The sequence below is a fragment of the Pygoscelis adeliae genome, unplaced genomic scaffold, assembly GCF_000699105.1.
Source record: "Pygoscelis adeliae isolate BGI_AS28 unplaced genomic scaffold, ASM69910v1 Scaffold87, whole genome shotgun sequence".
Lineage (NCBI taxonomy): Eukaryota > Metazoa > Chordata > Aves > Sphenisciformes > Spheniscidae > Pygoscelis > Pygoscelis adeliae.
In genome coordinates this window covers 4151421-4164855 of record NW_008825098.1, presented here as the reverse complement: position 1 = coordinate 4164855, position 13435 = coordinate 4151421, and the positions used below count along the sequence as shown (strand labels likewise).

Below are 13435 nucleotides of genomic sequence, written 5' to 3'. Positions count from 1 at the left end.
TCCCCCTGCCCTGCCCGCCCCGCCGCCGGACGCCCAGAGCCCCTCGCCCCGCACCGGCCGGGCTGGAGGAGGAGGAGGAGGAGGAGACCGGGCGCTTTCACTCCTGCTGGCTGCAGAGGCTGAGGCAAAAGGCAGAAAAAGGAGGAGGGGAATAAAAAGTAAAGAGACGGAGAGAGAGAGAGTGAACGAAAACTAAGCCCAGCTTTTGCCGGTGCTGCTTGGATTGGATCTGGTTTGAGTTTCCTCTCTGCTGGCTTGTGCAGCAAGAGAGGAGGAGTGGGGGGAAGCAACTCACTCGCTCTTCCTCTGAAGCTTAAGCAAACGTGCTGGTGACTGCACTGGTGGGGAGCTGCCCTGGGTGCAGTTGCCTCGTAGCTTTGCTCTCAGTTACTAAAGAATTGCCTGGACTTCTCGAGGACCTGGAGGAAACAGCCATCACTTCACAGACCCGATAGTTGCGCAGTGCCTATAGACTTGACATGTTCTTTACCTAGGGGATTCTTTTTTTTATTATTTTTCTCCCGTGTCTCTCAGAACAGCAGTTCCTTGAGTGTGTGGCATTGAAATCCATTGCTTTGTTAACAACTTTGGGAGATATTTTTAAAAACTTTTTTTCCTCTCTTTTGTTTTCTTTGCCTTAAAAAAAAAAAAAAAGGAAAAAAAAAGATAGTCCTTTTGGGGGGAGGGGAGATGATCGTGCTGATGTGGAATAAGTGCTCCTGCTGTCTCCTCTTACTAGCCGCGGTCCTGATCGTGGAGAGCTCCCAGCTAGACAGCTCCAGCTCCAAGGTGAACTCCATCAAGTCCACCCTGATGGGGGAGGCTCCAACTCAGGCAACCAACAGATCTGCAGGCATCCACCAGGGACTGACGCTTGCTAGCAGTAAGAAGGGCAAAATGCTAGAGCAGATGGGAAAACCTCCCAAGCACTATCACCGGCAAGGAGAGGTAGGACATCGCTTCACTGCTCGAGTGTCTGTCCGTCTGCGTGCTATATGCAAATAATCGCTAGTCCTCCCCTCGCATTGTTTTCAAAGCTTTACTGTGTTAAATTAATTAATTTACATCATTGGGGTTGTCTGGGATAATATAATCTCATAACTGGTGTTAAGAACTGTGCAAGTGGGAGTTGGAAGGTTTTAAACCTTTCATTTTTCTCTGTAGGCTTAGTAACTGACGGAACAAAGAGTAATCTAAAAAAATATCCTCAGCATTTCTTTGTTTGACTCCTTCAAAAGGCTGCTAGAAGTAAAGGAAGAAATTTCTTGTTAACTCTCAGATGCTAAATGAAATGAATTTGAATAGGTGAGGAAAATTTGAGCATGAAGTGAAAACTGTGTTTACAGCGGTGAAACAAACTTGGTTTTAAAAAATCACACCTAGCAAGTTGATCTCTGATGTCTTTCTCCATGGTGAGAATAAAAAAGCATGCTGTGCCAATGGTATAGTTTAAGGCACATTCATTTGCTTAATATGACAGAAAATAAATTCTAGGTTTCTTGTCTAGAATATGTTCCAGTGGTTGTGGAAGTTTTGTTTGGTTATGTCCAGTTGAGATAAGCAGGGGGTAACAGCCCTGAATATGAAGTTTGAGTGTAAGGAAGAAAGAAAAGGTTATGGAAACTTTATGAAAAAAAGACCCTGGCTTGCTTATGCAGTCTTCTTTCCTGTCTGTCCTGCTTGGAAGCTTGAAAGTCTGATAGAAAATTTTCATCATTCGGCTACCTTTGTGGTAAACTATAAAGCAGCATTTTAAGCCATCAGTCCTCTACTTCCCTATCAAGTCTCAACTTGGATGGTATGAATGTTGCGCATTGTGGTGTGGAGGAGGTAGACTTCTTCAGAAAACATAGATTTTATTCTATTGGTTATTATTAGTACCTCTAAATACAGCTGCTTTTTATAAGCAACAAACAGTGTAGCAGCAAGGGAACTGCCAACATTCAGCGTAAAAAGGCAAAATACTCAATGCCTGAAGGGTCTGTATCTTGCCTACATTTTCCTTAAAGCAGCAGCAAAGCTGCAAATTCAAGCAGTCCACTGAATTTGCTGAGGTGTTTCACATCAGCTTCCTAATAATTGAATGTTATCATTTGGTTTTGTGTGCAGGCATAACAACAGTGGTGGTAGTTTTGGTTTTTGCATGTGAGAAATTTGTTTTTAAACTCCTCCAAGCTTTCTTCCCCTAGCCGCTCAATTGTTTTATAATTTACCCAGAATTTGGTCGCCTCTCCTTACCTCTGAGCAAAGCTTAGTAACAGATGCTGCGCTTAAGTTTCATGTTACTAAAGTACTGCGCTCTTCCCTAGTGCACACTGTAATAATTACTATGTTAAATCACCTTGAGGAAATACAGGAGCATGATACGCTTTCTTGTATGTTCTCCTTGGGCTTTCTTTTGTTTTCTGTGTATTCACAAAAAAGTCCGTATATAGGACCTGTTTTCCCACTGAGTGTTATCTCAGTCTCGTGAGTTTCAGTGCAGGTACTTGTGGGGCTGCGCTGTACAGCCCCAAACACGATATATAATTTTTTCCTTTTGAGGAAGTCTTGCCACCTTTCCCAAAGTACAACATCCTTAGCACTTCAACGTGTATTCAGCGCAATGTTGAGAATGATTGATTATAATTCACACGGTTCCTGGAAAACAAGTTGCACTGCCCACCGGTTGCATTTGCAAGATTTGTCCCTTACTTGCCAACCTGGATTGTTTGCTGGGGACTTCCAGTTACTGGCATGAACTCACAAGGTACACTTCAAGTCAGAGACAACACTGTAAGTATCTGTAATGGTAGAAGAGGTGGCACGCATGTTAAGACGTCCTGTTTGTAGCACAAGCAGAGACCCCTGGAGAATCAGTGACTTTGGCTCCCAGGGAGCAAAGCCTGATCTCCCGTCAAGGGCTGTGGGTGCTGATATCACCCTGTCTCTCTGGGACGCCGTCCCCGGCTCCTGCAGAGTCTCACGCTGATGTAGTCCGTGAAAATGACTCAGATTTGCTACCAATAATTGTAGATGTTACTTTGGGCCATCTGCCTGAAGCAACACAATTAACACAGAATTGCAGTAAAAAGAAGAGAAGAAAAAAAGAAGGAAAAAAAGAAGTTGTTACTTTTGTGATAATGCTTTATTTTTGGCGACACTTCCAGTTGCAGGGTTGGTAAGCCGCTGCATTTTTTAACAGTGGTGTCACACATCTCAACCAGTTAAGACACGATATTTTCATAATTTTTTTAAAGTACTGTCTTATTAGGTTAGTACTTGATCGGTTTAGATTATGGGACTTTGTGCTGAAGTTTTGCATATCATTTGCTAAAAGAACAGGCCTATGCTTTTCTTTCTAAAACAATCTGTTGCATTAGTGGAATTTATAATGTGTCAAAAGTAGCAGTACCTTTTATATCTTGGTAACATGAAATGGTGAGTTGAGCGTCTTGTTTACAAGTAGGAATTTGTTTTAGTAAGGACCAATGATAAGCAGCTTAACGGAAAACTAATAAAATTTTGCTGTTGCAGTTATGACAGCTCTGAGCTGTACGTTCAACTCTCTGCAGATACACAGAGTGGAAATCAGAGAACTCTCACCAAAACTGACGAAAGGACCATCAGCCAGCAACCTATTTACTTATGCAGCTTGGTAGACTAATGCACTTTCAGAACATTAATATGTTAATGTAACATTTTCAATTATGTTAATTCTCAGGACGAGGAGCAACTTGGGAGTCTTTAATCAGCACTAAATCAACGGATACAATAGTCGAGGGCTTATCTGGAGTGTTGAAGTATTTCAGCTGGTAGTTACAGTGCTTCTGCCCAGAAAGGGAAGATCCCGCACTCCTTTGCCAGGCAAAGTTCCAGTTCAAATTAATGAAAATACTCACATGAGCAAAGCAAGCTGATCTGGCTTGCTGGAGGGACTGGCGGGGCAAATGTGGATTTTACTTAGACTTACATTTTTATGTCTTTCTGAGGAATATTATTTATTTTGTGTTCTTATTCCCTTTACTGCCTTGGATCAGCAGAGAATGAGAAGCACTGACGTGCTAAATGGGTGAGATTTCACTGTCTTCACTGTTCTTCACTGTTACTCCTGTTTTCCCCTTTCTGCAAACTGTTAATGTTTTCCCAATTTCACAGAGAATCAGAAAGTGTCTACAGCATGTGCACAGGGGAAAAATATGCTCAGAAATAGGACCGTACAGTGCATGTTAGACTACGCTTCTTTTTGGGGGGTCAGTACTGTCTGCCATCAATTTCCTTTTAGAGAAATGGCTTCTAGGAACAGCTAACATCTCAGTACGGTAGCCTCTCTAGGAAATTGTTGTGGGCATATCATGGCTCTGAATAAATACAATATAGTGAGTAGTCATAAATGAAAAAGGCCAGATTAGCAACGATGGTGGATTAATTTTTCTGCATGTTAGATACAGCTTCCACTGTGTTAGGGCAAGCTCTCCCGTGTGAGTGCTCTTGCTCAACTATAGGGATGCAACTTGAAAGGGAAAATGCCGTGTACTGTAGCTGTGATTGAAAGGCATAGCTGTTCCATAGATTCCTGGATGATGGCTCTGTAGCCTCTTTAATTCACTTCACTGTCTTTCTGACTTCTTGCCTCTGGGTTATAGTCCCCTCTCTCCCCCGAGGCTTGTCCCCTCCGTCAGCGCTGGGGTTTGCGCTCCTTTGCACTCATCTGCCTTTAATGATCTGGTAGGCTGAGACCTACCAAACTTTATTTCCAGACGTTTTTCTTCTTTATAGGGCGCTATTATCTTCTGCCCTTTCCAAGTCCTGGCCAAAAGCCATTCTTTCAGCTCTTTTCCCCAGCAAGTCGTGTCTCTCATTCCCTTTGCTGCTGCGTTGGGTTTGTGCTTCCCGCTGGGACTATCCCTCCCACTTCCCCCACGTGCACGATGGGAGCAGCAGCAACGATGGGAAGAACTGGGACAGCCAAGAGAGGGGACCGGCACAACTGTGGGGCTGAATAAGAGATAATGAGGTCTGGAAAAAGGGAGAGAGGAGTGAGTGAAAAGCTGGGACAAATTTTAACACTTCAGAGGCATGATAGACCAATATTGGCTAAGCCTTTGTATTCTAAATGTACTCGGTTTAATTTTAAAAATGTATTTTTTTAAAACTCTATCACAGCTTGAGCTAAGAGGCTTGAGACCACAGAAGCCAAACCAAAAAGGCATTAATCCAAATGGCTAAGTTGACACTGATCTCATACCTATCAGCACATGGACATACATGTGTTTCTTGAACAGGACATAGTTACCCACAAAGACTTGCTAGAAAATGCTTGGATGATGCTTTGTAGCAAGTAAAACAGCATGAGTTGTAGTAATTGGCTGCAGTGCCCTGAGAATGTTACAGTAAAATGTACCAAAGACACCAAAAATGTAACCACAATATCTTGAATAGCTAGCAACCAAGACAGTATAAATTATTTCTCCATGGGATTAAAAATAAATTAATTACAATACCTAGAAATTACATCCAGCAACAGCTGCTTTTTTTTTTTTTTTCCTAAAAAAATAAATACAGAATTGCTAAATCTGCAGAGGTCACCAGAGTGACACATGCAGCCATTCTTTGCTCTTGCTGTTTGCTGTTAGGAATCTGGGAGACGTACTGGTTTACTGGCAGCAGTCTTGCTAAATAGCCGAGTGGCTTGTCTCTTGATTGCAAAAATGGGATGCAGAGTATTATCTCCTTCCTGGGTCATGCTTGGTGTCCCCTTCAATTTGTTATTATTATCTGACTTCTTAATATAGAGGAAAAGCTTCTATAAAGTGGCTTTACTACAACTATTTCCTATTAATGTTGTAACAATGCCTAGAAAACTTCCAGGACTCTGATGTGCTATCGAGTGTACAAATGCTTAGGAAGAGTTAGTTTCTGTCTGGAAAGTCTGTCAGAGTCTAAGGACAACGCAAAAGATGATGAAGCTTGATTACATTTTGCCCTCAGAAAAATAAGTCTGATTAACTCATTATGTTTGATTAACTGATGCTTTGCAGATGCAAATACAGGACAAGTTTAATTTTGATTTTAATTATCTCAACACCGGATGTATCTTGCAAGCACTTCATATCTCATGGTTTGTCAGTTGAGCCTTTGGTCCTTTTACAGTTGTACTTACAATGCCTCACCCTGGAAATGTCGTTCAGGAGGAATTTAACTCTGCAAAGGAGGAGTCCCATGAAGCTCCTGCTGCTGTTTGTTTTTTGAGCATTGCTTTCCTCTTCAGGTTTTGTGTATCTGAGAATTTTTTTAAGTATATCCAAACAAGTTTTATATATATGTAAAAATGTTAATTTGGAGAACATCTTCAAAGCAGAGACCTTCCCTTCCTGCAAGGGCTTGCAGAAGTCCCCGCCAAGCTCATGCTACCCCCACATGCACACACTCGTTGTGGCTGGCAAGAGTCAGGGTGCAACGGGCCAAACCTGGAGCCAGCAGCCCCCACTTGGCCCATCGTTGGCACGTGGCTTGTCATCATGTCCCGCCACGGTGCTGGGGAGCTTTGTGTCGGTGTCGGCACTGCGGTTGTTAGACATTTAGGACAGATTTGAGGAGCTGACTTTTGTATGACACTACAGAAATGGGAAGAAAACCAAGAAGCTGCCTCTCTGCTTTTCCTGCATCGGTAAAACTCCAAGTGTATTTAGATATTTTTTTTTCCCCTCTTTTTTGAGAACTGAGGATAATTCTTTGGAAATCGTTGTCTTCCAGTGCTATGTTCTAGGCTGTGTTTCTGGTACCTGTGTTTCTGGTACCTTTAGGTTGAAACCAGCTTCTATGAGCTTCATATCCATGGATGTGAAAGGCCCATACAAAAGCCAAGAAGATCGGAAGGTTTGTTTTGTTACTTTTTAAAATTAATTTTGCCTGCAAAAGTCTTTATGTTCATTAGAGAACATGAACATTCATCTCTTCTTTTTTAATCAAGTATAGGGTGTGCAATGACTGTATGTGTCCCCAAACTGTCACTTTTCTTCAGTATAAATTTTCCCTTTTTGATTGAAGGGCAGATTTATTTTCATGGAAAATTTCATTAACACAAAGCAATTTTCAAATTGCAATAAATGTGAAAATAGGTGAATTTGTGATACTTCCAAGCTCATTGCAGAATCCTTTGCTCTAGAATGAGCTACAGAAAGTAGTGTTAGAGAGAGAGAGATGGTGTAAGTGGATACACATGGTCATACTAAATGACCAAAGCACAGCAATTTTCAAATAAAATAATGAGTTTTGTTCATCTTAGTTACCGTTTTCTTGGGATTGGCCTTAAATCCATCTATGATTTATACATTTGTGTTCACTCAAACGGAACTTGAGTTATGAAAATGAATGGCCATAAACACACAGTGGGAATGTGGGGTTCACTCATGTAGCAGCTATATTGTTCTTACTAAAGGAAAGACCGGGGCAAAGATACAGAAAAGAAAAAAAAGTTTGAGAGTTGTTTTTTTTTCCCCCTCAAAGCACATAAGCACACGGTTCAGCCCCTTGGGACTTTCTTAAAGCTAAGCTTTGATATGATTGAATTTTCATATGCACAGTAATGAATCTTGGAGACACGCATGTTGCACATATGTAGTGCAAATGGCACTGGTTTAGCATTTTTAGCAGTAAGCGAAGGTGGACTGTTCTGCACATGCTCGGGAATGAGGTGTTGCTTCACTCTGCAAGCCCTCTGCCTCATTCTCTGTGCATCATGTAAGTGTGAACCAGGCTGTGCATGCTTTTAAAAGCATATTTATCGGTCCAGTGAATGAGAGGACAAGGTTCAGTTCTACGCGTTTTGGCAGCTTGCGCTGAGTGAAGCAGTGAATTGCTGTCAGTGTGATCTCTTCCCTGCAAGTCTGAAATGCGGAGATCTCTTAAAAGGAATTGCAAACAGAATACGTTTATGTTGCAGCAGGAAAATTTACTCTTGGAATCTCATTCTTGACTAGAATGGCAGCAGGGAAAGTAATGCATCTGATGGGGGAAAAGCCTCTTATTTTACCTTTTGCACAGAGCAGGGTAGTTTCCAGAATTGTTTCTTTTGCTATGTGTTCCTACAGAAATGGTGCACCCCTTCTTGACAGCCTGCAAGGATCCTAAAGCTGGACATTTTGCGGTAAAACAAGGTCTCTGGAAGCGGGGGAGAGAACTGTATGTAAAACCACTAACAGAAATCCGAAATGCTAAGCCTAACTGATCTAGTTGGCCATTAACTTAGTTCAATTAATTTTCAGAAGTATCAGAAAGATTTAGACTGTGTCAAAAAAAAAAAAAAAAGGTGCTGACAGATGTGCTATCATCTTGTATTTAACCTTTTTGCTTTCATATGACTTTCCTCCTTTTAGTTTGGTGTTTGGTTTTGGTTTTTGTTTTTTTACAGCAAAACTCTAGTGTTCCATGAAGTACAGCCATGGTACTCTGGATAGCCAGTGTCAAGTATTCATGTCAACTCAAAAGAAACCATAGAAATCTAGGTCCTGTGTTTAATTGGGGCTTGGGTCCCATCTCAAATAGCTTAAGTTGTTTTCTGAAGTCACTACTTGAAAATGGATTTTGGGCTTCCCAAAGCTTCAAGTTCTAAGGAAGACTCCACCTGCCACCTGCTTTTATGGCTAGAGTTTCTGAGTGCTTTCCCTGATTTTCTTACCGTGGGCGTGTTCATGTGGACTATAACACAGAGGTGCTTTGGCTTATATGGTCTCTGTTCAGGGTGACTTTTTATAGAGCACGGGTTTAGAAGGAGAAAAACCTCTGTCCAATATGGCATAGAGCTGCAAGCAAGAGATGGTGTTAGGGAGCCTTGGGCTTGGCAGACAGTTTGTCTTTGCAGTGTGTCTTTGGTAGCAGCTGAGTGAAAGATGGCCAAATGAAGCTTCTGTTGCCCTGACCTGGCAGGGCTAGTACAGACTGCAGAACTTGCCGTATTTCTTTGTTTCTTCTCTTTTGGCTTGAAAATGAGTGAGCAGAGCCTGCCTCCCATCCAGTTCATTGTGAATTTCCTGGGAGACTCAGGATCCTGTTTTCTGCCTTAAAAAAGAGAAGTTTGTGTTTCTCTGTATCTTGTGGGGCATTAGGTTGTCCAGGACACAGAGACTGAGCTGTGAGTCTGCTACTTCTCCTCTTTGGTAGGAGGAGCACTGGGTGGATACTTTCTTTTTCAAACATCATCTCCCCTGTCATTCTTCAGGCGGGAGGGAAGGAGAGAGATGTCAAATGGCCATTTCCTCTTTTAGAGGTAGACAGGACAATGGCATTCCTTACCAAAGAAAGAGTTACAAATTGTGATTAAATAGTTAACATATAGCTTTCACATAGAGAGAGACCGTATGGTGAGTAACATGAAGGGATAATAATAATGAAGAAGCAGAAGGGAAGAAAAAGCTGGCTACTATCCTGTGTTTGCATCAGGGAACAGGGTGACCATTTGGCAGGCTAGAGAAGGTGGCATGGCTGGTGTGTTACCTGATGATAAATTCATGGCGTTTATGGAGATAAACAGCCTGGCATCATTAGTCTTCTCTTTGTGGGGGGATTATCTCATTAACTCCCTGGGATGATGGGAGCCACCAAGTAAATGTGAAGACTGTTTCATGTATTTAGCATAGTCTGAAAGTTTTACCAGACTTGTCATTCTTAAATTTCAGTTTGTCATCCACTTGGGTAGTAATAATGATACCACCTGACCCACGTAACTAACCACATGCCACAGTGTGTGAGCTGAACACTATGGGGTCGCTCAGAGAGACTGGAAGTTGTCTTCCAGACCCTCTCAGTTCCTGTTACTCACAACAAAGCTAAATTTGCAATGCATATTATTCATAACCAAGTAGTTCAACCAGCTCCTGTGGTGGGGAGAGAGAGTGGGTGTGGGTCAGAACAGAAGAATGGAAATCCTGGGAGCCGTGGAAGGACCGGGAAACCAGGAGTTTGCCATCCTCTCTCCACACCTTCTCCAGGGTGGAGCCAAGTGTTGATGCTGCCTCATGTGTCATCTTAGGGGTAATGAGGAAAACTGCCTATCAAAAGTTAGGCTTAAAAGTCTACTTTACATTTTGGTGGAGGGGCTAAACTGCTTAGCTGCATAAAATGTTTTCGTAATTGTTTGAATAAATACAGGGTTTTTAAAATGCTCTTCAGGAATGCTTGTAAATTTCTGTGCTTGGTTTTGTCCCCATTGCTGTCTTCCAGACATCCCACTCCTCGCCAAGGAAATGGCTTTTTAACAAGAAGAATCCTCTGGAAATTACTTTCTGAGGGGGTCCTTGCCACAGCAGCTGCAACAAATTGCAACTGAACTTCAGTCCCAATTGTTTTTTATTGCTAAAAGGATAAGTGACCAAGTGAATACTTGTATTATAACTTCGCGACAATTTATTAAGTATCAAATTGTAGTGTGTGGTATTGTCTAACCAGGGAAATTGTGGAGAGAAATTTCTCTCAGACTTTGTACCAGTGCATAAGCTGAAAGAGGCTGGAAAAGTCTTGCTGATCCAAACTGTCCTGTGGTTAGGCCAACTTAGGGTTTTCCTTCCACTGAGACCTTGGCGCCAGGGCCTGGCCAGTGGTGTCAGCGCAAGCAGAGTATAGTCAGCACGAGGCAGATGAAAAGACAAGGCATGGCACTGCCGTCTAATGCATGCTGATCCGCGCCCCGCTGTGTAAACAAGTCTCCAGGGGACATTTTCTGAGCAAGTTGTTTTTGAGTAGCAGCATAGCTTTAGCATAGCTCAGATTATACTAATTGGGAAGCATTTTTGGCACTATTTTCTGAATAAGCAACATGGAGTCCAGGGGGTCAAGGAAGGATGGAGCAAAACCTTGGGATGGTACACGCTGCTTCCATGTGTCTTTGAGCAGGGTTTGCCAGCTGGAAAGGAGTCGCAGGTCTGCTTGCCTTCCCCTCAGCCTCTCTGCTCCAACTTTGGGGCCAGTAGGGAGGATAAGGAAGACTCTGTCCCTTCATTCCTCTAGAGAAGCGACTAGAATGGGAAAGAAGATGCACCTTTTATTACATGGGAAATAGGAGGTTCTGCATTTTGGTATTGCACAATATATAAAATGTGCTAGGTAGTGCAAAATTTTCTAAGGATTTCAGATATAGGCACTCAGGCTTTCTTAGCTTATGTGTTTGTCTATATGCATATGAAAATCTTTGTTTAGTTATTATCTAAACAACAGTGGTGGACAGAGATAAATTATAAATTAAAAGGGATTATTATTATTATTAGTAGTAGTAGTATTGAAAATGCAAAAGCTTTTTTTATCTTTGGATTTCACTGGAAGTGTAGAAGAAACAACTGGCTAGACTGCTGAAGGGGGACAGTTATCGGGTGGTTGGAAGAATGAGTTTAAAAGTCAAAGTTTCATGTTTAGTTTTTCCCTGCTTGCTTTCCTGGTTTGCCAAACTGGGAAGCACATATTTGGCCCTGTGCTTGACAGGGATTTTGGATGGCTTCATTAAAAACATTTGTAAAATGTTTAAAGACCTTCACGCATGGAGATGCCTGATAGGCAGAAGACATTCATTTAAAATGCAAGTGGAGATTTCTGTTATTGGTGCACTTCAATGAACTTAAGTTGTGGAGGGTTGAAATATCAGAGAGCGAAACTAGAGGTACCCCTCAGTCCTTGGGAAAGCAGATTTCTAATGAGCCTTCCCCAGGCTTGCTGACCTTACTGTCACTGCTGTAGGTTTGGGTTTGATTTTGTTCATCAGAGTCGCAAGGATGGTGCCTTTTCTTAAACACTGTCCTCTTAAGTTATCAGTGAAGGGTAGATAAGAGAGTCTTTATTACAGGCACACATGTGCACCGCAGGTGTGAAGGGAACTCTTAAACTGTTTATGAGCACACAAAGCCCCACGAACAAAGAGGGCAGAAAAGAATGTTGTCATTTTAAGGAAAAATATGTTTTAAGGCCCTGTTAAAAATAAAGCCAAAAAGGAATAGCAAATGGGCAGCAGATTGTCTGTGTAACAGGGATTAGCACTGTGAAAATCTTCCATTTTTCTGAACAGGCATGTACCACAGACAGGCCCAGCTAGCTGAGATACCATTCGAGGCTGGAGGGGGTATCCACTTTCAGGCTCTTGTCTCAGTGAGTTACCCACAAAATCCCCCTCCAATAGGAACAAACAGATGAAGAGTAGGATAACACTGTCTTAACTCTGCTTTAAAGGTTTTAGATGAGCAGAAGCCAGTGTATATGTTGTACGAACAGGTATGATAGCAGTGTGTGAGTTCCAGGTCTGGGGTGCAGTTGTCACTCTTGAATTTGGTGGGACTGAAGCCTATTTTACAGCTAAAGGGTCAGAATGGAAGGGTCAAGGATAGGGAAAATGAGACAAAACCTGTTATCTTCTATAACAGCCACGTGATGATATCTTCACTTGTTCAGGAACAGCTTTCAGGTCCGCTGAGGGGAACGTCTGTAATGGTGGTAACAATTCAGTACCCAAAGAAGTGATGTAATTCACTCCCCTCCAGCATTGTTTCCCAGCAGATGCACAAAAAAAATGTGGCCACAGATGCAAGCTCATGCTGCCCAGAAACACCATACTTCGGCTCCTTACTCGGCAAAATATGCTGCCTCATTGCTTGTCTTATCCAAGAGGTACAACACGCTTCTGCGCAGAAAGCCATCTTAAAGGTTACGTCCTGTTTATAGATAGGACAAATTTGAAGGGTATTTATGTACCTAACTCCCTGAATGTTTTCAGTGGGAATTAGGTTCTGCATGCCTTTAGGGAGCGGGGTCGTGGCCTTTTCCACGGAGGAGAGAAATTCAGCTCAGAGGAAATCATCCGGCTGAGACTCCCTCGCTGCAAAGCATGCTCAGCGAGAAGGAGCTCTCTTGTCTTTCATCACCTATGTAAGACAGTCAGAATTTGGTCATCAGAATAATTTGTTGTTATTACAGAAAAGATAAATCAGAATAATTTACATTGTCCCCTCAACGATGAAATAATGATATGAAAGATCGGTGACGGATCTGTATCTAATGTACCAGACTCAGTTTCTCTGGCCCTTCTGTACAGGTTTTGGTCTCCATCCAGAATAACCCTTTTCTTAAAGCAGTGTGATTTTTTTTCAGTGTAAAACTGGACAAGGATGCAGAGATGTTGCAAGCAGAGCTGTAGCATTTCTCTTTAATGAGCCTCTTCCTGACCCACCCTATGTAAAGCAGTTGACACATCATGTGTTGTGCAGCTGGGACGGCTACCCTGGCACATGTATCTGACACATGAACGTATTGACTCTTGCCTTTTGGAAGCACCGGACCCATGCTGTTCTCCAGAGATGTGTCTAAGCCATTTCCCAGATACCGTGGATATAGCGGCAGTAGGAGCAAAAGCTGTAGTGGAATTCACTAATTCAGATTTAGCTGATTCTGTGAAAACAGATTACACAACAGAGACTGACAT

At 42.3% G+C, this 13435-nt stretch overlaps 1 protein-coding gene across 1 annotated transcript in view; it reads left to right on the top strand.

Moving 5' to 3' along the window:
- Positions 1-332: 332 nt before the first annotated feature.
- DKK2 (dickkopf WNT signaling pathway inhibitor 2) overlaps positions 333-13435 on the top strand; it is a 41164-nt gene continuing 28061 nt past the window's right edge. Inside the window, exon 1 of the mRNA XM_009327057.1 lies at positions 333-948. Coding sequence (XP_009325332.1) covers positions 691-948 — 258 coding nt within the window. The 5' untranslated portion in view covers positions 333-690. The remainder of the gene's footprint in view (positions 949-13435) is intronic.